This window comes from Paramisgurnus dabryanus, chromosome 6 (genome assembly GCF_030506205.2).
Source record: "Paramisgurnus dabryanus chromosome 6, PD_genome_1.1, whole genome shotgun sequence".
Lineage (NCBI taxonomy): Eukaryota > Metazoa > Chordata > Actinopteri > Cypriniformes > Cobitidae > Paramisgurnus > Paramisgurnus dabryanus.
Window position 1 is genome coordinate 38,810,712 of NC_133342.1, and position 23,713 is coordinate 38,834,424.

At 41.7% G+C, this 23,713-nt stretch overlaps 1 protein-coding gene across 2 annotated transcripts; it reads right to left on the reverse strand.

The window, feature by feature from the left end:
- Positions 1 to 1,867: 1,867 nt before the first annotated feature.
- Positions 1,868 to 22,950, reverse strand: LOC135767085 (interferon-induced very large GTPase 1-like). 2 transcript variants are annotated; one of them, XM_065276688.1, is made up of 7 exons: positions 22,869 to 22,950; positions 16,147 to 16,399; positions 15,581 to 15,665; positions 14,915 to 15,499; positions 14,509 to 14,585; positions 2,556 to 6,774; positions 2,285 to 2,416 (listed from the first exon to the last, which is right to left on the reverse strand). In XM_065276688.1, the coding sequence occupies exons 2-7, from the start codon at positions 16,243 to 16,245 to the stop codon at positions 2,412 to 2,414; spliced, it is 5,070 nt and encodes a 1,689-aa protein (XP_065132760.1). In that variant the 5' UTR covers positions 16,246 to 16,399; positions 22,869 to 22,950; the 3' UTR covers positions 2,285 to 2,411. The 2 variants fall into 2 exon arrangements, with proteins under 2 accessions (XP_065132758.1, XP_065132760.1); XM_065276686.1 differs by having other exon boundaries at positions 1,868 to 6,774.
- Positions 22,951 to 23,713: the final 763 nt, after the last annotated feature.

Sequence of the window (23,713 nt, forward strand, 5' to 3'; positions counted from 1 at the left end):
TTTCAAATACTATTTTGAATGGACAGTAGGTGAATTTGGACACAGGTATTGAATCTTTCATGTTAATGTTAACAGAGGGAAATTAACGTTGGAAGAGTTCATATTACCTCAAATGTACATATTAGATTCTTAATATTAGTACCAAATATACTTATCTGTACATATGAACGGTACTGCCCCAGCTGAGGTACAGCTACATATTTTGAGCTTTTTTGTAACAGTGTACCTACTGATCTTCTAAGTTAAGTCTCTGTGCAGACGAATGTAAACTGCTATAAAGGTGACACGTTATTTCAATAGTCCACTTTAAACATTTTACTAATTATAGGTAACTTTGCAACTACTTATTAACTACCAATCTTAAGAGAACTAGTACACTTTATTGTGATGATATCTCAACAGACATTCAATTGTCTAGAAGTATCTTTGCAGGTGCATGTCAACTTATTCCACTAACCCAAACCTCTTCCCTAGCCCTTACAGTCTACTAATACTTTAATGAAAGTTAGTTGACTTATGGTTGCAAATTACTGAAAGTTAGTTGACATGTAGTTGCAAAGTTATTTAAAGTTAGTAGAATGTCTAAAGTGGACTATCAAAATAAAGTGTAACCGATATAAATTATAGCACTGTATTACTGTTTTTCTTTTATGTGATGGTCATAATCTGTTAATACATTTAATTTAGGGAAAAAAAACAGAACAGGAATGTCAGTAGTTTCAGAGTTTGTTGTGGGTTTATGTGGTGTCCTGATGAATGTGAGACTAAATAAAATCAAGACGTCAAACTAAGAATCTGGCATTAGTTGCTCTGGGTAATACATAACATGTTCTAGTTAAAAAGGAATACGAGCCAAGACTTGAATTAATTAATATTTATTAAATTCTGGATTAACATAAAATAACCAAAAACGTACACTTTAAATAACTTAGAATTACAATATAGTATATGTGAAATGATTATGAGTAAACACTGAACAATTTTTTTGCACTAAAAGAGTTTTAAAGGTATCAAAGGTTTGAAGATTTAGTATATTAAGGATATAAACTAAGCAATTAGATTTGATTGTATTTTATATGGTTTTCTGGTCTTGTGGATGTCTTTGAATTGTGCTTCTGGCTACAAAGTTAAATTGAGCCTACAAACGACGTCCATTATGGCAGCTCAGAGTTGTCAAGGGTGATGAAGCTGTACTGAACTGAACTTAAAAGTTGATTTAGTCAGATGCTATAATACAAGTAGAACAAAAATGGTTTCATTTCATTTACATTTAGGCATTACATGATTATTTAATCCAAAGCAACCTACAAAAGTAAGGAAAACAATAAAGCGATTCATCTCTTTGTCAGTAATGCGAGAACTGCTATACATTTTTTTTTTCAGTTCAAAAAGATTAACATTTTCTATAGAGACTGCCTGTATAGATTAAAAGATAAAAAATATATAGGCAGAGCATTCAAACATGTTGCTGTCATGTCCCAGCTGAAAAAAACAGCATCAAACCAGCATGGACCAGCAGGAAAATTATGCTGGTTTAGCTGGTGGTCACCAGCATACCAGCACCAAAACACAACATATGCTGGTCTTGCTAGTATGACCAGCATGGGATGCTGGTGCTAATGGTGGTTTGGTGCTGGTTTAGCTGGTGATTATGCTGGTGCTGGTGCTGATGCTGGTTTAGCTGGTGTTCACTTGCAAACCAGCACCAAAACACAACATATGCTGGTCTTGCTGGTATGCTGTTTTTTCAGCAGGGGTCTCACATTTTGCTTTAAGATTTAATCAATAAATATTTCTCACTGCATTTAACATGTTAATCGTTCTGTAGTCTACTTTATGCTCATAAATGCATCCAAGCAAAATGGTAAGCTGTGTTATTCACAAAGTTTTTTCTAAAACTAGTGCAGAAAAGTTTCAATTGATATAAATGAGTTTAATTCTGTTAGTTCTCCATTAGATGTATTTGTCTAAACTCTTAATAGCGTCCTCTTTTGTGTGCTTTCTCCATTCATCTGGAATCTCACCGTGGCCCTGGAATGTTTTACTGTAGTGCTTCTCCAGATCTTTCTGAAACCTGCACACAACCCACTTCCAGTATGGCAACTCAGAGTTGTCAGGGGTGATGCTCCAGTTTTCATATTTAGGACCTGCTTTTCTGTATTCTTTCCAGGGAAATTTATCATCTGAGGAGTTATAAAAGGACCGATCACTCGATACTGCTGTTGTACAGAAATTAATAGCCAAGTTGGTTGTGCGTCTGTAATACCACCCATTCAGTCCAATATTACGATGAAAAGGAACAGTGTGATCTCCAGTATGATCTTCCATTGTGTTTGTGCAGATTGCTTTACAGAAAGGACACTGAACCCAACAGCACTGACAGAAATGATCAATTAAAATCTCATGTGGTTTCATCCTGCAATTTTCCAATTGAAAGTCACCACTGCTTGTGAATTTCTTTTGTAGCTTTAACATCATTTCATTTAGACGTTCACACAAATGTTTCCCAAGAAAATCCAAGTCTTCAATTTCTCTGAGATCAACACATGACTCACCTGTGAATTTCAGCTCATCTGTGAGTGTTTTGGTGAAACTTGTGAACCACATGTTGCCATCTCCTCCATTATTTTTGGCCTCCACTGTCACTGCATGCACCGCATTACTCACAATCTGCCCTTTCTGTTGTAGATTTCCTTTGAAAACATTTAGAACTATTTTGTTTTGTTGAGTAAAGTATTTGTCTACTTCATTCTTTATGAATTGTATGAAGTGTTCTTTGGGTTGATGGATGTATTGTATGTACTGCTGAAAGTCCTCTTTTTCTGCGAGTGATTTCAGAATGTGTTTCTCCAGATTGGATCTGTTTTCACATAATGATCGTATATCTGATCTCATCTGTGCTGCAACATCAATAGCTGTTTTGTTGTAAACTTCTTGTAGGATAGACGGTTCAAGTTTTCTGCAGATAAAATCGATCAGTATGGCTGTTGTTGTTGCTCCTCTGCAGTAGTTCTTGAAGACGTTATAATATTGAGTTTTTTGCTTCTCAAGATAAATTCCCAGATCATTTGCTTCCTTGAATTCCTTGTGGCATTCAGTAAATTTCTCACTTGCAATGTCACAAACATAGAGACAGAGATCTATAATAAACTCCTTTTTCAGAGTGTAGTTTCTTTTCTCTGATTGATGTTGCTTTACTGACTTTTTAACACAGTCTGTTATCTCTTGGATGTAGCTGTCATTGTAGCCCTGTCTTTTGACTGGTGATTTCTTCATTATGTTTTCAGTTTCCTTAATAATTTTTTTAATCAGTTGCCTTACAGAGTCGTGATATTCAGCATTCAGGGTCTGATTCTTTAGCTTTCTATTCCCTGGAAAAAAAGAAGTAAACACGTTTTTTGCTGGATTCACAAGCCACTCAAATATCCCAATCTGGCTTTTCTCAGAGCTCTCTTCAGCTTCCTCTGAAGACACAGTGTCATCTGAATGCTCTTGATGCTTCTTTAATACAATGTAGTCATCATAACCACCTTTGATCAGTATCTGTTTGAAGTCTGGTAGATTTAGTCGCTCATTTACATGAGTCAATTCATTGTTTTCAGATAAAATCTGAGTGACATCCTCCCAATAATGAATATCTTTTATTGGAGGAATATCTTTGGTCATCTCTGTGACCCATTTACTCCACATTGTGTCAAATTCTTCTTTCAATACATGTTCATCTGTTTCTCTGTGTTTCAGACTCAAAGCGAGTTTTTTGCTCCGGGTAAAAAGCATATTTTCATACTCTGTCAGTTTTTGGTCTAGCTTCTGCTTGGCTTTCTTTTGTTCAATTGCTTCATCCAACTTTCTTTTTGTTCCCTTCACCAGGTCATCATGAAGATCTTGAATTCTGGTTTCAAATTTTCCTCTCCATTGACACAGAATGTCTTTGTCTCTGTCCTCATCAAAATAAGACTTCATTGATTTTTCTACTTCTTCTTTTGTTGTCTTCATTTCAGCCAGCAGGCCTTTTTTCTGAACCTCACTGTTTCCATTTGCAATTCTGTTGTAAAACTTTTCTTCAATACTCAACATGGCACTCCTGAGGCTCCAAGTCCAGTCACTATACTTAGTTTCCAGTCTTCTGTATACGGCAATCTCCAGTGTGTTCTTAAAGCTGAACACAAAGTTTTCATTCAGCAGTGCACTCCAAAGATCATTAATGCGAGTTTTGAACTGTGACAGTGTAATGCCGCTCGATCTTGATGCTTTTGAGATAATGTTGCTCTTCAACTCCTGAATGTTACTGCTGTAGTTTGGGTTTGGTGGTGCCATAGGTGGACTTCCTTCCCAAAGCTGTGAAAAATACTTCACATCATTTTGAACATCAAATGCAATGACCTCACTGAAAATCTGTGTATTACAATCTTCCTCTTTAGCAGCAAGTTTTGTCATCTCATCCAATTTCTCCTGAAGTCGTCTTCTTCCTTCCATGTTTTTTTCTCCGGCTGAGATGTCGGAAACATTCTGATGCACAAACATGCAGCTGGGATTCAGTTTGATCTTCTTCATCCTCATAAAGGCCTGAACAACAATCTGAAGGATGTCCTGCATCTCTGCAGTGTTTTCTCCAAAGATGTTGATCAATGTCATATTTCCAAGACCAACAACAAATGTGGCCATTTCATTATCATGATTTCTTGTTGATCTTCCAGCAAGCTCTAGAGCACGAAGACCTTCAGTATCAACAACCAGAATATAATCAAACTTCAGCTGATCTTTCATCTCATCTGAAACTCTAACCAGCTGCATGAACGCTCCTCTAGTGCACCGACCAGCACTGACAGCAAACTGCAGACCAAACATTGCATTCAACATGGTAGATTTCCCAGAGCTCTGAATTCCTAAAACTGACAGCACAAAGACTCTCTTGTCTCCCAGTTTCTTGATGAGTTCATCTAAAACTGCTGTAACCCAGATCAGAGGAACATGAGCAGCATCTCCATCCATCAGCTCCAGTGGAAATCCAGACATCATCATCTCTGCTCCAAGACTCGGAAGAGAAGAGAAGTCAGCCTTTAGGTTTTTCTTGTTCTTCTTCACAGATGAACATGATTCATATATCTGACCGATCTCTCTCAGTATGTGCTCCAAACCAAAGGTCGCAGCTTGTAGTTTCTCAGATATTCTCTCAAGTTCTTCTTGTTCACCTCTCATTTGTTGAGATTTATCAGATTTCTTTTTAAGATCTAAGACCGCTGACCACTTTTTATCATACTCATGATGAAGAGCTGAAAGTGTTTCAGTGGTGAAGTCATCTAGTAGGATCCCAATCCACTTTAAAAAATATGTCATCTCATTTTGTTCTTTTGAATTTAGTTCTTGAATGAAAATTTGGATAAATTCACTTAAGACAGATGTTTGCTGCTGTTCACGGATTTTCATCATTTCTGATTTCTTACAGCTTTTGGTTTTTTCTATGTTATCACTCTTTTGTAGTTCACCCAGTGTAGGTCGATGTAGTTCTTTATTTGTCTGACACCACTGATGCCACAGTTTTCCCTGACACGGCAGAAATGATTCTTTGATTTCTGTCAGATTTTTATTCTTCAGTAAACTTATCATTTTCTGTGCTGCGTCTTTTCCGTTCCTGCAGTCATTATCAATCTTCTCATCTACTGTGATGTGTAATTTATCTGCAACATCTTCAAGCTTGAAAAGAGAAGATGAGTCTGAAGATGAGAGTCCATTATTTACAGCTCTTCTGAGTTCTTCAATTACATCTGACTGATTTCTGTCTTTCAATCCCATTTTGTATTTTTTACCTTTCCTTATTTCTTTAAGAGCTGAATCACTCTCAGTAAGAAGGCAAATGAGCAGCTTTGAGTTCGTGAAGAGGTTTTGGATCTTTGTCATGCTGTTGTCACTTCTGTTTAGTTGAGGTAAAATAACAACATTTACAGAAGCCATCTGAGTTAAAATATTCAGTTGTTTCTCATTTTCTCCTGCATCACCATGAAGATTACATAATGCAACACAGTCAGGAAATTTATCAGTTTTTTCTCCAGATGGGCAGTACCAGGCGATCTCCACCACCCCATCCATCAGTACTCTGGATCTGCTGCTGCCTTGACAGTTCCTGTGGAAGAATGTGTTGTGTTTCTCATTGATCAAACTGTTCAACAGCTGAGACTTTGATGAGGATACAGAGTCAAACCTGAAGAAAGCCACCATTGGTGTTTCTGCCTTGTAGACCGGTTGGGTTTTGCTCAAGATTTGTCCTTTATCATCAGTTGTCTTCCAGCTCTTGTTGATTTGTCTGAATGTCCAGAGAGGAAACTCAATCTTCTGTGTGAATGGATTTGGTACAAGCAGAGGAAGAGCAAATTGACACTGTGAGAGTTTAGTTACCACGAGCTGCTTTAGGAAACTATCAGCACAATAAAACAAAGCCATCTGAGCGTCCATCAAGTGAATTGGCTCTAATTTGTTCAAGTCTTCAGCAGGTCTAGTTTTTTCATCAAAAATAGCATTAAAAGCATCTTCCACATCTTCAGATGACTCATTTTCTGTTTGTTGTGTGTGATTCGGTTCATTGTTCTCTTCACTTTTGATGCATCTTGCCCTGTAGTCCATTATCAGTAACCTTTGTAGAAAACTTTGAGCAAACTTTTCCTCTGGACAGATCTCATGAGACTGTGAATTTTCAGTTAGCTGAAGAAAATCATTTGTTTTTAGTTTTTGATGTTTTCCTTTCAGATGAAGTCTGTCCATCAGCTGCTCTGCACATAGCTGAAAAATACCAGAACACATTTAAATAATATTACTCATTGATTAAAAAAAGAATGTTAATGTATGCATATTTTGTTAAAATTTAGACCCCCCACATCGACAACCTTCCCATTTGCACCTTCACGTCTTATTCAACAAAATCCAGAAAAATGCCATTGTATGAGAATTTGTGTATAATATCACTGCTAACTTTTTTAGTAAAAGCGGTGTAGTGTTACGGCGAGGTGTGTCTTTTTAAAGATGTCTTTTTGTCCATGTTCTAGTTCCGGATGTGGCAAGTACATGGCTCCCTGTGATGGAAACAATTGTTGTGTCTCATGCTTGGGTATTCAGCATGCTGAGGCAGCGTAAATGGAGGGTTCGTGTGGCTACTGACTTGGCGCTCTGTGCAAGCAAAGCCACCGCACAAGCCGTCAGACGTGCCATGTCCACCCTGGTGGTCCAGGAATGGCATCTCTGGCTGTGACTGGCGAATATGCGGGACTCTTGAATGCTCATGTGTCCCAGGCCGGTCTGTTTGGTGAGATGTTCAAGGACTTCGCACATCAGTTCTCGGCAGCCCAGAAGCAGACTGAGGCCATCGCTTACATCATGCCGCGTCGCAAGAAACCTACACCTGGCCCATCGGCTCCTCAGTCTGGCTTTTAGTGTGCAAATATGTGTTCCCCCAGTCAGCCTTCTCACACAAACTCTGTGCAAAGTCAGGAAGGACGAACAGAGCATTTTACTGGTTGCACCTTACTGGACCACCAGGGATTGGTTCCCAGAACTCAGGCTCCTCGTGACAGCAGCCTTTGCCCCAGCCCCCCGGCTAATTCCCCTGAGGAAGGACATTCTTTCTCAGGCAGGAGGCACATTATGACTTCTGCATCCCAACCTGTGTAACGCGGAAGTTCTAAGTGATTTACCGCAAGTGATATCTAACAATATTGCTACAGTGCGAGCGCCATCCACAAGACAGGCTTACATGCAAAAAATGGAACCTGTTTGTCAACTTGTGTTCTCCTCATAAAAAAAACCCAGAAAATGCCCGATCAGTGTCGTGCTTTTATATCTTCAACATCGGTTGGAGAAGAGGCTGTCCCCCTCCACCATTATAGTAGACATTGCTGTGATATCTGCACACCACACTCAGATAAATGGTAGGTCATTGGGGCAGCACAACTTGGTTATTAGATTTTTAAGGGGTGTGCAGTGGTTAAATCCCCCGCTGCCCCGCTCTGTTCCTCCTTGGGATCTGTACGTGGTTCTGAAAGCCTTACAGGACATTCCCTTTGAGCCTCTGCCGTCTGTAAGTGTCAAGAAGTGACTGGCCTTCTGCAGTAAGCCAGGTTCCGCCTCTCTTAACACTCTGGGGTCGACTGTGGCGCGGGCGCCGCAAACTCTTTATTTTTCAATCACTCCGCAAAGAGACTTGGATTGCTCTGCTGATTTTTGACATACAGATATGATTTATACATCATTTAAAACGTTAAAGTGTCTAGTTTTTCTCGGTCCACTCCCAATAAAAACAGAATGTTGTGCTTTTCACAAAATTAAGAAAATAAACATGAAGTCCTTTCAGAAACGCGTTAAAAATTTAACTGTAACTTAACGAATACTTGTCATAGAAAAAAAAGATACATGTCTACATAATCCTTGGAATGTCTACTTTTAAATGATGTAAGTGAGATCAAAAACAGATATTGTCATTCGGTGTAAACTGTATGAGAAGGATGAGAGGTACCGTTTTTCTCCTGTTACCTTATTATCTGTAATGAGATGAGATCGCCACACCCCCGCGCCATTGAAGTGAACGAGAAGAAACATCCATATGCATGACTCCTGCCTCCTGCAGTCAATGGATACGCAATCCACAATCCTGTCTCTCTATTACTTATGCTGAGTTGTTTCATCCGAGTGCATCAAACATGACATCTAAATCCTTATTTACTTGCGTACGTGTGTCAGTATCTCCACACGAGAGTGTTTTCTTTGTCTTTCAGTCAAACATTTCACGCGACCCGAATGCACATACACAAACACGCGAGTCAGGAAACTCGACGCGCTTTTTGGTATTCTTATAAAATAAGCGATTGCAAAGAGTGCAATTCTTATTTAGTTTCGTCTAAGCATATATCTCCGCACAGCAAGTTTATTATACACAGGATCACTCGCGTGTGCACACATTAACTGCTTTCGTGATCATGTAATGGCGGCGGCTGTAAACAAACATTGATAAGTTTATCACGCGTGTCCCTTGTTGTGTTTCTACTATAATAATTACAAAAACACAAACAAGAGTCCAGACAATGATAGGCTCTTCTTCTTTTGAGCTTTTTTACTGCACAAAAGTAAACCTCTCGCTGGCCAACCAAACACTAACCCTGTGTTCATTACGATGGCCAAACAGTACCCTTTACCATGCTTACCATGGTTTTTAAAGGTATACTTTGAAATTAAAGGGGACAGAGAATGAAAAACCATTTTTACCTTGTCTTTGTTGAATAAAGGTAGTCTACCCACATTCACAAACATACAAAAAGTGCTAAACATGCTAAACATCTCAGTCTCATAGAAATTCCTCTTTTAGAAATGTCAGCCAGAAAACAGTCCAATCTGAAAAACTGATGCTCATGACATCACAGGCATCTAACTGCCCCTCCACTTTAAAATAATTGGCTACATTTTTTGAGTGGCAGCAAAGTCAGCCAATCAGTAATGAGATTGCAAGTTAAGCCAGTAGGGGGAGCCAAATATGTGCAAAACCACTTGTTTAAATTCCCCCTTCTAATAGACCTTTTTGAGATAGGTTTTTAGGAAGCTTCCAAGGCATTACAGACCCAAACTAAAAATTTTTTGTCTACATGTCACATCATAGAACAAGGATAAATACTCCGTTCAATCATTCTATGTCACCTTTAATAGAAAATATTCTCTCTCTCTCTCTCTCTCTCTCTCTCTCTCTCTCTCTCTCTCTCTCTCTCTCTCTCTCTCTATATATATATATATATATATATATATATATATATATATATATATATATATATATATATATATATATATATATATATTTAATGTGTGTGTGTTTAAATTCTATTGAATTTTTTTGTTATAAATTCCCAAGTAAACCTTATCATGGTTTTACTACAGAGAAAGTTACATTGTTGAACATTCCTACAAGGCTCATTATGTGGCTCATTATGCAACTCTTTTGTTCTCCAGCTGTCAATCACAGATTATTCAGGAGCTTTCCCAAGCAATAGTGTCTTAGAAATTGTAAATCAATATATTGTTTTATGTGAATGAGTAGGCAGAATGATTTTCACATCAATCTGAAGAAAAAACTCTAGACTACTCGATCCTGTTTTGAAAAGTCTTGGGAAAACATGTTTAGAATGAGTTTTGTGGACTTATATTAGTGACTTAAAAAATTAGCTTTTTCGAAAACTGCGCATAAACATTTTTCTCTTAAAATACAAACATGTAGATACATGTTGATCATATAATATTGTAGCCCAGTTTGTGCTGAACACAGTGTTATGAGACTATGTTTTTTAGAAACTGAAAAAAGCACAAATGTCAGGGCATGTCAAAACTTACCCAGGGCCCTTAAAACCCCTTAGACCTCAGAGGGTTAAGATGGAAGACAGAAGGTTTACGCAGGCACTGGAAGGGTCCGATGCAGTGGCTTTTTGGTAGGGATTCCCATTTTGTCGGTCGCGACGTGCCGTCGTAGTGACCGACTGAAAGGGAACATCACGATTGCATATGTAACCCTCGTTCCTTGAAGGAAGGGTACGGAGACGTCACATCCCGTCGCCACAGTTTGCTGTTCCACTGCTGATATCGGCTGGACACTGATGCTCGGCTTTCTCAGCAGAAATAGCTGATTTGATACTGCAACTGCAGCTCATTTTATACTTGCATGGCGGGGTGGCACCAGGAAATGCAAATACCTGCATGCTTTTTCAACCCGCACCCACAAACCATACACAGAGAGAATTCTCCTCTCTTTTCCAGGTCTCCAGAGGAACACGGGAGCTTCAGGCTCATAACCCAATGTCCTCCCCTTCCTCTATTGCCAGCGGGTGTGTTAGATGGCCGGGACCCATACAGTGGAGTCTCTCCAGCTCAGCCACCCATCAGCGGAGTTGGATTACACAACACTTAAACAACACTTCTGTTGATGTGGCCAAAGAGCATTCATTGGCGATCACCTCCGCTTGCCGCGGGTACTACGATCATGCCGTTAATCTCTCTCGTTCAGTGTCTGGAGGCTTGGAAACTGCTTTTCCAGCCCGTCGAAGGAAGCGATCGAGCAGGTTCCCCCAGCCGAGATGAGGTCAGGGTTTTACATCCCTTACTTCATTGTAGCCAAGAAAAGCGGCGGGTTACATATGAGATACTGTTTGAAAGCTTAGACTCTCTACTTTCTGGAGATATGCATCACTTTGAGATATGTTTTACTGTAAGAAAGTTATTTACACTTAATTTACACTATCACCCCCCCACAATTTTTTATATGATTTAATATTCACATATTTCATATTTTTCAACTATGACAAACATGGGCAAGTCTTATATCAAATGAAAGCACTCACCCTCAGGAATAAGGCTACATCTTTATTTTTCATATTTTCATCACATATCCAAAAATCGTCGAATTAATAATGATGTAAAAAAAAAATCGTCTTTTGTAAACATATGTGAAACTTGAGTGTGAACTGCCTCAGATAGCACATATAACCACAAATGCTACAACATCTTTTATCTTAGGTCCTACTCTAAACAATGAGTCCATTCACAGCATTTTCTTTGGTTGTGTGCATAATTAATCCCTTGCTATTTATTATATGTGCAAAACAAAAAATTTATATTTATATGAAAAATGTATTTTCACACCCTTCAGTAAAATAAGAATAACTTTTGAATGCAACATGCTAAATAGTTCATTCGTTTTTTGGGTGTTTACTGTCTGCTGCTGCTAACAACCAGAACTGTCTGCAGTCTGCTAGAGCAGGGGTTTTCAAACTTTTTGTGTGTGTGCCACTATTTGTAATCAAGAATTTTCGCAGACCACCTCATAATACTCATTATAAAATATGTCTACACAAAGTCCTGAATTAATCTGCACATCTAAATAGTCTTACTAGCACTAAAACTATAACTGGTCATCACATCAGTACAACAGGTTTCTTAAAAGAAAGTTTACTGCACAAAACAGCTGCCACATATTCATACAGCAATCCATTTTGTACGGCACTGAACTTGAATGTCACGGCCGAGCGACACTGGCCTATTTCAGTAATCACACAATAACTTGACAATTTAATAAAAATGTATATCAATATTCTTATATCAATATTATTTATAAACATATTCTCAGAACTACTTCAGTTTACAGTTTACAAATTTTAAAATGAACTAGTTCAGTTCATATTTCAAAAATGAACTAATTCCAAAAAATAGTTCCAAAAATGAACTAATTTATATTTCTTTTTTCCCATATTATACAAAAAAACAAGATTGCCATTTTAGCCCATATAGAACCACAGACAGCAATTATTTCATCAGTTTTAACACTGAAGCTAAATGCTTCAGATTTCATCTTAATATCCAACTTTAAATCCTTATCCAACCAGGGTTTACATAAGCATTGACTGTCTTTTAATTTTTGTATTTGCTTGCACGTACCTTGAAAGGCTAGCCGGGTGGGGGTCGCACCCCGGGCGAGAAGCGCTGCAAGGCATTGCGTGTATGACAACTCGCAGGTATTGCACACCGCACGTGCACGTTAAATAGCGTGAGCTTAGTCAGAGTCTATTTCAAGATCCGGAATATGCGTTAGCAGCCTATGTTAATCGTTAACAATTTAAGATAAATATGATGTTATTTAATGTTAAACTATTTGAGTGGCGCGGCAGGAATATCAGCAGCGTCTGTGTTGTTTAGATGACGCGCATGCAGCGTGACTGGTGAACACTGACTGGTGGCGGTGTTGCCAGATTGGGTGTTTTTTCCGCTACACATTAGGGCCTGTTTACAGTGTGTTTTAGTCGGGTTTTCGCCTGGAAGAATATAGAAATCTGGCACCCTATTGAACGACGTTAAACTGAAAGAGCATGCTGTTCACAGGCACCAGAATCAACGAGTTCACAGTAACATTCATCAGGCAGTAATACAGTATGTTCAGATCACGTTCAACGTTTGTTCAATGAACTCGTTCAAGCACAACACAGCATATTCTCAAAATATACATATTCTTATTTTGCCTTTACACGAACCACCTGCAGTACCCTCACGGACCACTAGTGGTCCGCGGACCACAGTTTGGGAATGGCCGTGCTAGAGCACACAGAACCAGAGTTATTCACTTTCAAAGACAGTGTTTACAACATAAAAAAAGACAATTTGGTGTTTTGTCATATGAAAATCAACATAAATAACAATATTTGTCACAAACAGCAGCTTTTTATGTAACTTCAAAGTGTTTTCTGTAAAATGATATAAAGACTTTGCATTTATTCTACTGTATGTGGTTATGGGAGCACTTCAAATATTTTTAGGTGGAAATGAAATACAAAAAGGGTATTATTCCTCCCATTAGTTGAAGTAAAATAACTTTTGCATTTATTATGATAGAGAAAAATTTCATTTTTCCTCTGTAAGCTGGCAATTGCTGGAATCAAACAAATCTATCTGCAGGTTTCGTTACCACTCAGGGCCAGAGTTATATACTTTTAAATACAGACTTTAGAAAAAAAACATCAAAAAGCGCCTATTTATTTTTGTGTTTATTTATACACAAAAAGGACTAACAACACATACAACCATTTTGAGCAGGTCTGGGCTTCAGGTCGACTGGGAGAAGAGCAAACTTTGCCCTGTGCAGAGGATTTCATTTCTCGGTATGGAACTGGACTCGGTTGATATAACAGATGTTCGTGTACATTCGATTCTGACTTGCTTGAATACATTCAAAGGCAAGACAGCGGTCCCAATGAAACAATTTCAGTGGCTCCTGGGGCATATGGCAGCAGCTGTGGCTGTGACACTGTTATGGTTGCTCCATATGAGACTGTTTCAGTGTGGCTTCACAACCGAGTCCCGAGGAGAGCATGGCTCAGCAGTATACACTGGGTAACGATTACACCGCATGCCATCTTACTATCACCCCGTGGTCAGACCTATCACATGCAATTCACATCCTACAGAGCGCATCTTACAGTGTTTATATCGAGTCTGTATCCTCTCGGGTTCTCTCCTCAAACTAGTGAGAACACAGAGGAGCGGCTTGTGTGTCGGCTTGCAGCCTTCGTTTTGGTGCTGCACGACTGCACCATTACGGAAGGCCATTGGTGACATTTTACAACACACTGTAGGTATTCATCAAGTTTCCAATTTATAGCCAGGGTACTAATTCATTACCTGTGGAGCTAGGGAGCTGATTGAGACACATCATTTGTCTTCGTGGGCTAAATCTGCTATACTGTATGCTGGCACTGGCATGAGTGAAGTCATTTGCAAAGACTTTGCCCATAATTTAAGGAAGCAGGTGGTGCTAGGGAAGGAGGTGAGGCTAGAAAGATGAAGCACTGCACGACTGAGACGGGGCAGGAAGAAAAAGAAAAGGTTGTGCAGATAGGCTAGCAAGATCGATTGGCCACGTTGCTTTTTTGAGAAACAATCAGTGGGACAGAGGAATTAATGACTAAATTTAGCATTTATGCAAATACTTCACATATTTCTTACCCTTTGTCTGTCGCCGTTCTTAGGTTGGGCAGAGCTTGCCAAAAGTTGTAATCTAGTGCTTTTGTTAGCTTCTGGACCTTGATTTTATGAGAAACAGGAGAAGCTTAAATTTCACTGCAGATTTCCGTATATGCCACTTTAATATTTTAAAGAGAGATTAATACAGTTAACTATTAATGTAACAATACGTTGTTAACATGCCCCCATCAAACAACGTGCTTAACAAAGAAATACCATTTTAATAGTAATGATATTTAGATGAGTCACATATTTTGATATTGGTCAAAAAATGTTCTTGCTAGAAAAATCTAGCCATTAAGATTATGTGCTGGTTTATGGTTTACTTTAGTCTCTAATAATAAAGTGTACAACATATCTAAATAAATAAATTGTGTTGTTATCTTACCAGTTTGATTTTCACTCTTTTGTGGGTTTCTTAAAACTTTGTTGTACATCTCAGTAGTGTAGCACTGCTCTTTATTGTCTATAAACAGACATCTGATCCAGTCCATCAATCCTCTCATCTCTGATTGTTTGTTCATATTCTTGCTGCAGATGTGATATTTTCGTCCACATTTCTTAATCAGCTTCTCCAGTACAGGGTTTTTCTTCAGTTTATCTATGATACTTTCCTCCTCTTTTTCATAAGTGAAGAGAACTTTGTCACCAAACATTCCCTGTAGCCATTCAATGCCCATTTTATCAGCATCTGTTAGCTGACCCAGTCTCACAACAAAGATGAAGGCATGGATTTCATTTTCATTCACAAGCTTGCTGATAACATGATGAGAAGGGTTCAGATTAGTGTCATATAAGCCGATCATGTTGATCACTGACACATGATGGTCTGATATCTTCCTCTTTATTGAAACAGTCATGACAGTGTCTTCAAAACAGGTTTTTTTCCCCCCGAGCAAAATGTTGTCGCATCCTAACTGGACTGCCGCAGAGTTTCCAAATAAAACAACGGTGAAATTAGGGAGGCTGGAATCTAGAAACACCAAACCATTATATAAAACGCAACAAATTCAATAAGAACCATTTTTGATATACTATGGTTTTATTTTTTTACCTGTGCTATATTGAGATGAATTATCACTTATCACAGATTCACACTCATATAGTTCGACTCTTTGCTTTGGTGGTTTAACATGAACCTGGAGAAAGAAAAATGGTTCATTTCTTACTTATACCCATAAATATTGAAGGTCATATAAGTGCAAAACATTTATATACACAGCCAAAAGTATGTGGACACCCAATATCACACTAAAATATGCTTGTTTTTATTGCTTTTTTGTTACAGGGTCATAAGCATTGAGCATCAGCATTTACAACTATAATAGCTTTCATGTCTTCTTTGAAGGTTTTCCAGTAGATGTTGGAACGTAATTATGGCCATAGGAAAACTGGGACCGAAAGGTACGACCCATTCTGCAACAATGTTTGTTTAAAAGGATATTTTGTGGCTTTGTGGTTGCTAGTAATGTATGTGAAACACCCAATTTCTTTATTAAAGGGGCATCTATTTACACTTGTCCATGTAGTGTAGTACATTAAGTGCAATTTTGCATTATACATTTCTTCCTCTTTTTTTTCCTTTTTATCTAGTTTACTTTTTCGTTTTTTAACATGTACCTTGTGTACTCCAGCAGCTTGATTTTTGGCTGTCATTGTGTTTATTGTGGTGTTATGATCTTTGCTTTCTTTTATGCGCGATGATAATGGAGCTGACATTGGCTACATTTCAAATTCGGCAAGGTCTTCTCGAGTTTTATCTTTACAGTCGTTTATCTCTGTACTGTATCACAGGGACTTTTTTCCATAGTATGCATCCATAACATCTGAATTTTAATGCGTCACTGAAGGATCTTCATCCATGATGATTTCACTAGAAAGAAAACATAACATAAATGAGTATGGTGGGTTATCTTAATCCTTTAACCATCAGACAATGTATTTAATGCTTTAGTACTCTTGATTCTTTTAAAATTAAAATTCCTAGATTGGTGAAAATCAGAACGGTAAAACCACAAATGAACTATTTCAGTATGACCTATAGTTTTATGCAGTAAAATGTTTTAAGGAATAACCTTTGAAATGATGTTGCTGTCCAGGTAAATCATTTGCATTTGTTCTACCCATTTATTGCTGATTTGCATGTTTTGTCCAGTAGTGAAATACTTATCTTCTGTACAAACGTACAAAAGCAGGATGTGGTAAAGCTGTGATTGCTGTTAATATTCGGATCTGTTTCAAAACTGCAGAAATGATGCAAATTAATTATGTTAATGTCACACCCAGGGGGTGGCCACTAATGGCTAAAACCACGCCCCCTCTCAACTTCCACCTCGAGGAGGTCCCCAAAGCCAACCCAATGACCGGACAACAACAAGGACAGGTAAGTATAAAAATAATCTTTATTGATTTATTAAATATTTAAAATGTTCTTGGGAAATGGGGAGGGGGGATTAAAACTAATATCCGTCTCTGCCCTCCAGGTGGGCCACGGACAGGGAGCAGGGGAGCGAAGGAAATGTCCGGGACACTGTGGACCAGGGGGGGGGCGTGAGACTCAGGCACCAACCTGGTCTAGGGTATCCGTGGCGCGCTCCTTTGTCCTCCTGGAGGCAGAATCAAAAGCAAATGAGTGTTGTGGATTCTTATTCGGGCTGCGTACCTGGGTCTCCCTGGTGCGGGCTCTTCCTCCTACTTTCACAACTTTCGTCGAGTCACTCACTATTTCTTCTCTCTCCTCCGCAGGTAACAACTGGCGAAGAGACACAGTTAATCAGATGTGGATGGTTCTCACCTCCTGGCTGGACACAGCGTGCCGTAAGTACAGGTTTCTTCGATCTCTCCTCAGGTTATTCACTCTCTCTGTTCTTCTTTCCACAGGTATCAACTTGAATACAAAAGCACAGTGATTTGGCTTTGAATGGCTCTCACCTCTCGGCTGGACACAGGCGTACCGTAAGTACAGGTTTCTTCGATCTCTCTTCAGGTTATTCACTCTCTCTGTTCTTCTCTCTACAGGTATCAACTTGAATACAAAAGCACAGTGATTTGGCTTAGAATGGCTCTCACCTCTCGGCTGGACACAGGCGTACCGTAAGTACAGGTTTCTTCGATCTCTCTTCAGGTTATTCACTCTCTCTGTTCTTCTCTCTACAGGTATCAACTTGAATACAAAAGCACAGTGATTTGGCTTAGAATGGCTCTCACCTCTCGGCTGGACACAGGCGTACCGTAAGTACAGGTTTCTTCGATCTCTCTTCAGGTTGTTCACTCTCTCTGTTCTTCTCTCTACAGGTATCAACTTGAATACAAAAGCACAATGATTTGGCTTAGAATGGCTCTCACCTCTCGGCTGGATGCAGCGTACCGTAAGTACAGGTTTCTTCGATCTCTCCTCAGGTTATACACTCTCCACAGATCCCAACTGGCGAAACGTCTGATGGAGTAAGTGTTCCCTACCTGGCGTCGGGGGCGAACCCTCTCGACGGCTGTGCGGTGGCAGGGGGGTGGGAATACTCAACGTCTCACCGGGCCGAGCGCTTCCCTCTCCTCACTGCTGTCGGCGTTCGAACTCCGGACAGGGGCGCCCCTTTGTAGAGGCCACGGGACGATGGAAATCCCTTCACCTCGCTCTCTGCAATAATAAACTCGCACAGTATTCAGTGTTAGTTGTCACAAATCGTACTCACGATGCTGCTGCTTCTCCAGCTCTTCGTTGGTGCTCACACCATCCACTCAATGTCTAGGCGGGACAGGATCGTCTCGGGGTGCCGTGCAAATCTTATAAACTCTGTAACACGCTCACAACATATGCAAGATTTAATTTAGCTAGGGCCAACAGCCTCTTGGTCTTCCCTGAAAGAAATGCGTGAAGGCGGGGGTCTGTCAGACAGGACATACAGTAATCCACAGCAACCCACAGCAATATACAACACCACGTCAACTTAAAGGTTTTCACAGCACAAAGACTCACCCACCACGCTCAGTGCACAAAAGGGACTCCCGTCTTCCTTTACTTCACTTCGGTCAGACCTGGCGATGAATAATGTGGCCCAACTAGTGGTGTCGTCGTTGTGACGGCTTCGGTGAATGTCCACTCGGCTCACCCACCACGCTATAATAGGGGTAGGGCCGTCTCCTTCCTCCTAGAGTAATCTCACATACAGCTAGATCGATACACAAGGCATTTATAACTTGCACTTGGTACTCACAACCATGTCGTTTTCAATCCTCGTTTTCCCTTGGTCTCAATTCACCAATTGTTCCGTATTCTCCTCAACCTTTAAGGTTCTGGATGTCTTCACAAGTGTATTACCCAACCTGAGAGCAAGAGAGAGTTTAGACAGCCACCAAACAGTGCACCAACACGGCCCAACACAGCGTTTCAACACACACCAAAAAGCTCCCCAACTGTGAATAAACTTGGCCTTAAGTACTGCCTTGCTTGGTGTATCCTCCAATCACCAAACGCTGTTTCTAACTAGGCACAGGTGCATCGAATTCGCTGATTTTCCCGCTCGCGGCGCTTACCGGAAGTCCGGTGTTCGTCCTTTCCGGTCCGGGCGGAAACACTTCCGGGCGGAACCAAACTTCCATAATTTTGGTTCCGCCCCAAAGAAAAAAAAGAGATCGTCACCTTGTGACATCCTCCCCCGCCAATGCGTTCTAGTCCCTAGAACGCCTTCGGGTCGTCCACTCACCATAACGGGCAGGGGGGCGGCCTCGGTTCTCCCGCTGGGAACGCCTTGGGGGTGAGTCGGGCTCGGCCTGTTCAGGTGCCGCTTCTGGTTCTCTCGGAGCAGCCGGGGGTGGTGCCACCACGGGTCTCCCTGGGACCACAGCCCAACCTCCAATCCAGGGGGCCGCCAGTACAGGCTCCGTGGGAGTTACTTCCACGGCCTCAGGGTAGTTAGGGCATGGGCGGATCATGTTCCTGTGTACCACACGGTCAGGGCCAGACTTGCCTTCAGGCCGGATGGTGTACACTGGCTGTCCCGGTCTTTGCTGTCTGCAGACTACGTATGGGACGGCCTCCCAACGATCGCTCAGCTTCCCCTTTCCTTGCCGTTGATTGTCCCGCACCAAGACCCTCTCACCTGGCAGCAGGGGGGCCTCTCGGGAAGTGCGATCATACAGCCGCTTGTTCTTCTCTCCTGTGGTCCTTATCCTCTTCGACACCTGTTCGTAGGCGTAGTGTAATCGTTGATGGTGGCGCCCCACCCACTCGGTTACGCTCCCTTCTTCCCGGCCTGCTGCAACTCCCAGAACCAGGTCAGTGGGCATACGCACGTGCCTGCCAAACATCAGATAGGTCGGGGCATACCCCGTAGTACTATGTACACTATTGTTGTATGCTTGGAGGAGATTTGGCAAAGCACTCACCCAGTCACTCTGTTGTCGTTGGTCCAGGGTCCCTAGTAACCCCAATAGGGTCTGATTAAATCTCTCGCAACCGCCGTTTCCTTGGGGGTGGTACGACGTTGTATGGGTTTTTCGTGCAACCATACAACTGGCATAACTCCCGGATCACTCTGGATTCAAAGTTGGCCCCTTGGTCGGAGTGCAGAACTTCTGGGCACCCGAACGTCTGAAAGACGGCTCGCCATAGAGCTGTAGCGGTGGTGGTTGCGGTCTGGTCGAGGGTGGGGACAGCCCAGGCGTATTTGGTGAACAGATCTGTAATTACCAAGATGTTCTGATATCGATCGGAGGGTCGACCCAGCGTCAGAAAGTCCATGGCCATGATATGGAGGGGAGCTTTGGCATGGATAGGTACCATGGGCGCCCGGGTCTCACCCCTTGTCTTGAACAGCGTGCATCGAGGACACGCTTGGATCAGGGCATGCACCGACGCCTCCATGCCGGGCCAATAGAAATGTCGTCGCAGCAAGGACACGGTCCTCTCCTGGCCTTGGTGTCCCAACCGATCATGATAGGCCGTGATCAATGCGGTCACCTGGTCTTTGGGCACCACGATCTGGCGCATCTCCTCGCCCAGCTTCGGGTCCCTCACCTTCCTACACAGCACTCCTTCTTGTAACTCCAGCCTGTCCCACTGCCCCAACAGGCGTCTCCCTCTATCCGACTGGTTCTCCCTCTCTTCCAGTGTCGGCCGTCGGCCCTGTTCTACCCACTCTCAAACGTAGTTTACCTCTTGATCCTCGGCCTGTCGTTCCTTCCACCGGCGGGGGTCCCATCCCCAGTTCTCAGGCACAGCCTCTCGCTGGCTTCCTGGTGCCTCAATCACTCCGACCATCAGATCTCCTTCGGCACTAGCCGTTTCGGGCCCAATTCGGCCCCTAGGGTCCCCTGCTTCAGGGAGCCTCGAGAGTGCATCAGCATTCGTGTGTTCTCGTCCAGGACGGTACTGCAGTTGGTAGTCGAAGTTTGCCAGCTGGGCCACCCACCGCTGTTCTACTGCTCCTAGTTTCGCCGTCTGTAAATGCACCAATGGATTATTGTCGGTAATGACTGTTACCTTTGCGCCCCAGAGATAATCTTTAAACTTTTCGCTGAGTGCCCACTTCAGTGCCAACAGTTCCAACTTGAAAGAGCTGTAGTTCGCATCGTTTCTTTCTGCCGGGTGGAGACTCCGACTCGCATACGCGATGACTCTTTCGGCCCCGTCTTGTCGTTGGGCCAACACTGCCCCCAATCCCAGGTTGCTGGCGTCTGTATAAAGGACAAAAGGTTTCGAGAAATCAGCATAAGCTAAGATGGGGGCCTGTAGCAATTCCTGTTTTAATCTCCCAAAGGCAACCTCGCAGTCTGCACTCCATTCGATCGTGGGCGACCCACGGCCCCGGGGGCGGCTTGTACCAACCAGCAACTGGTTCAAGGGTTTGGCAACCTTGGAGAAATCTTTAATAAAGCGCCTGTAATACCCCACAAAGCCCAAAAAGGACCATACTTGCCTCACCGTCTTCGGGGCACTCCAATCCTTTACCGCTGAGACCTTTTCTGGGTCTACGGCCACTCCCGCAGCACTGACCACATGGCCCAAAAACTTGACTTCCCGGCGTAACAGGTGGCACTTTCCGGGCTGCAACTTCAATCCGTACTTTTCCATTGTCTGGAAGACCTCCTTCAGGTGCCGGAGGTGAGACTCGAAATCTGGAGAATAGACAATCACATCATCCAGATACACTAACACTGACTCCATTAACTGACCTCCTAAACACCGCTGCATCAGGCGCTGGAAGGTGGCCGGAGCGTTGCAGAGCCCGAAGGGCATCCGGTCCCACTCGAATAATCCAAACGGGGTTGTAAAAGCCTGTCTTCTCCCGGTCTGCCTGCGCCACCTGTACTTGCCAATAGCCACTGGCCAAATCCAAGGTGGAGTACCACGCAGACTGTGTGAGGCCAGCCAGGGAATCTTCAATCCGCGGCAAAGGAAAGGCGTCTTTCTTGGTGACTAGATTGAGCTTACGGTAATCGACACAGAACCTCCAAGCCCCTGTCTTCTTTTGCACTAGTACAATAGGGGCAGCCCAGGGGCTACTACTCTCCCGGACAATGCCCCGCTCTAGCAAGCCCTGTAGCAGTGCACGCACCTCGGTGTATAAGGTAGGTGGAATAGGTCTGTACCTCTCTCGGCTGGGGCCTGCGTCCCCCGTGGGGATGTGATGCTCCACGACCTGGGTACACCCATAATCTTCGTCGTTCGTCCTTTCCGGTCCGGGCGGAAACACTTCCGGGCGGAACCAAACTTCCATAATTTTGGTTCCGCCCCAAAGAAAAAAAAGAGATCGTCACCTTGTGACATTAAAATTAGAAATAGTTTCTAGAAAGAAACCTGTTGTCTATAGATGCACATAACTTCACAAACTCAAAGCAAAGGTATGATGGTGACAGCACAGAGAAAGAGGAATGAATGGGGCTAGGCTAAATGCTAACACATTCAAGAAGCGCTGTTCAAAGATTAAAAGTGCATGCATTGAAAAAGAAAAGTATGTATTTATTTATCTAGGTTGAGGTAGGAACAAAGTAAACTATTGAAAAACTGTGGTTTTCCTTTAAAAGAGAGTCACATATTCACCATTCTTTAATTAATATGAAATAATCAATATTCTTTAGACAGAAAACATAAAAGCCCCAGTAAACTGACTAAAGCTGTAAAGGGCTTCTCGAGATAACTTATCCAACCAGCAATGTTCATGAATATTTTATCAAATGGTAATGCTTTTTTAAATATGCCTATTGAATCATGCCATACATTACCTGCTTGTGAATTTCCTTAACAAACAGATTTTCACTGTTCATCTGATCACTGACATTTTATATAAATTAAATTTATACAGTTTTTTCCTAAAGAAAAAAAAAGTATTAGGAATGTTATTCACCTGTTGAAGTATCACTGGAATCTGTTCAAGCCTGAATGTCACACTGAAACTTATAATTCCTCATATTGCAGCCCTCTAAACTAGAGCTGTAATCGGGCCTTAAAAGTTAGGCCCGAAATGTCCGGAGCCCGACAGAATGCAGCCCGAACCCGAACGTACATTTAGATTGACAGCTTTTTAAAAGCCCGAACCCGTTTACAGCCCGACATTATTTAAATGTGCGCACACACACAGCTTTTGTCAAGAATGAGAAATTTACACAGGTTTTAACATTATTTATTCATGACTAATAATCTACACGCCACTTGGAAGTTGAAACAAAGAAATAAGTAATCTGTAACATTGTAACATCTCATTCTAAATAGGCTTATGCAATACACTAAAAAATATGCCAATAAAATTATTATTTCTTAACGAATTAAATTAAGATAATACATTCTGAATTAAGATGGGTATTTGGCAATAACGAAATTAAGAGGCAGGCTCCGCGGGATTTGCGTCGGCACTTCTCTCCATTACTGCCAACATTAGTCTATATCCTCTGTCTAAATTATGTAAGACTCGATTCATATTTAGTTATACATTGAAAAACCTACTCACCAAGATTAGGCTACATGTTTTTGATGAGGAAAATCATTAAATCCACTGTAAATGAATTCAGCGCGATCCTGCGCTACTGATTTGAACTTGACCGCTCATTTACCTCACAAAGCCGGAGCGCAAGCCCGAGCCCGCCCCGAGCCCGTGTAAAATGTTAGAAATGAAGCCCGAACCCGCCCGAGCCCGTCGGGTCCCGACGGGTCCCGTCGGGTTCGGGCAAAGATCTTCAGCTCTACTCTAAACTT

What these genes read in the sequence shown, in the direction of transcription:
- LOC135767085 (XM_065276686.1), bottom strand. Translation starts at nt 16,245, where the DNA reads ATGTCAGCTCCATTATCATCGCGCATAAAAGAAAGCAAAGATCATAAC. An exon ending in AAGCTGCTGGAGTACACAAG is followed by an intron (nt 15,666 to 16,146) that starts GTACATGTTAAA and finishes TTCTTTCTCCAG; the next exon opens with GTTCATGTTAAACCACCAAA. An exon ending in AAAGAGTGAAAATCAAACTG is followed by an intron (nt 14,586 to 14,914) that starts GTAAGATAACAA and finishes CATAAAATCAAG; the next exon opens with GTCCAGAAGCTAACAAAAGC.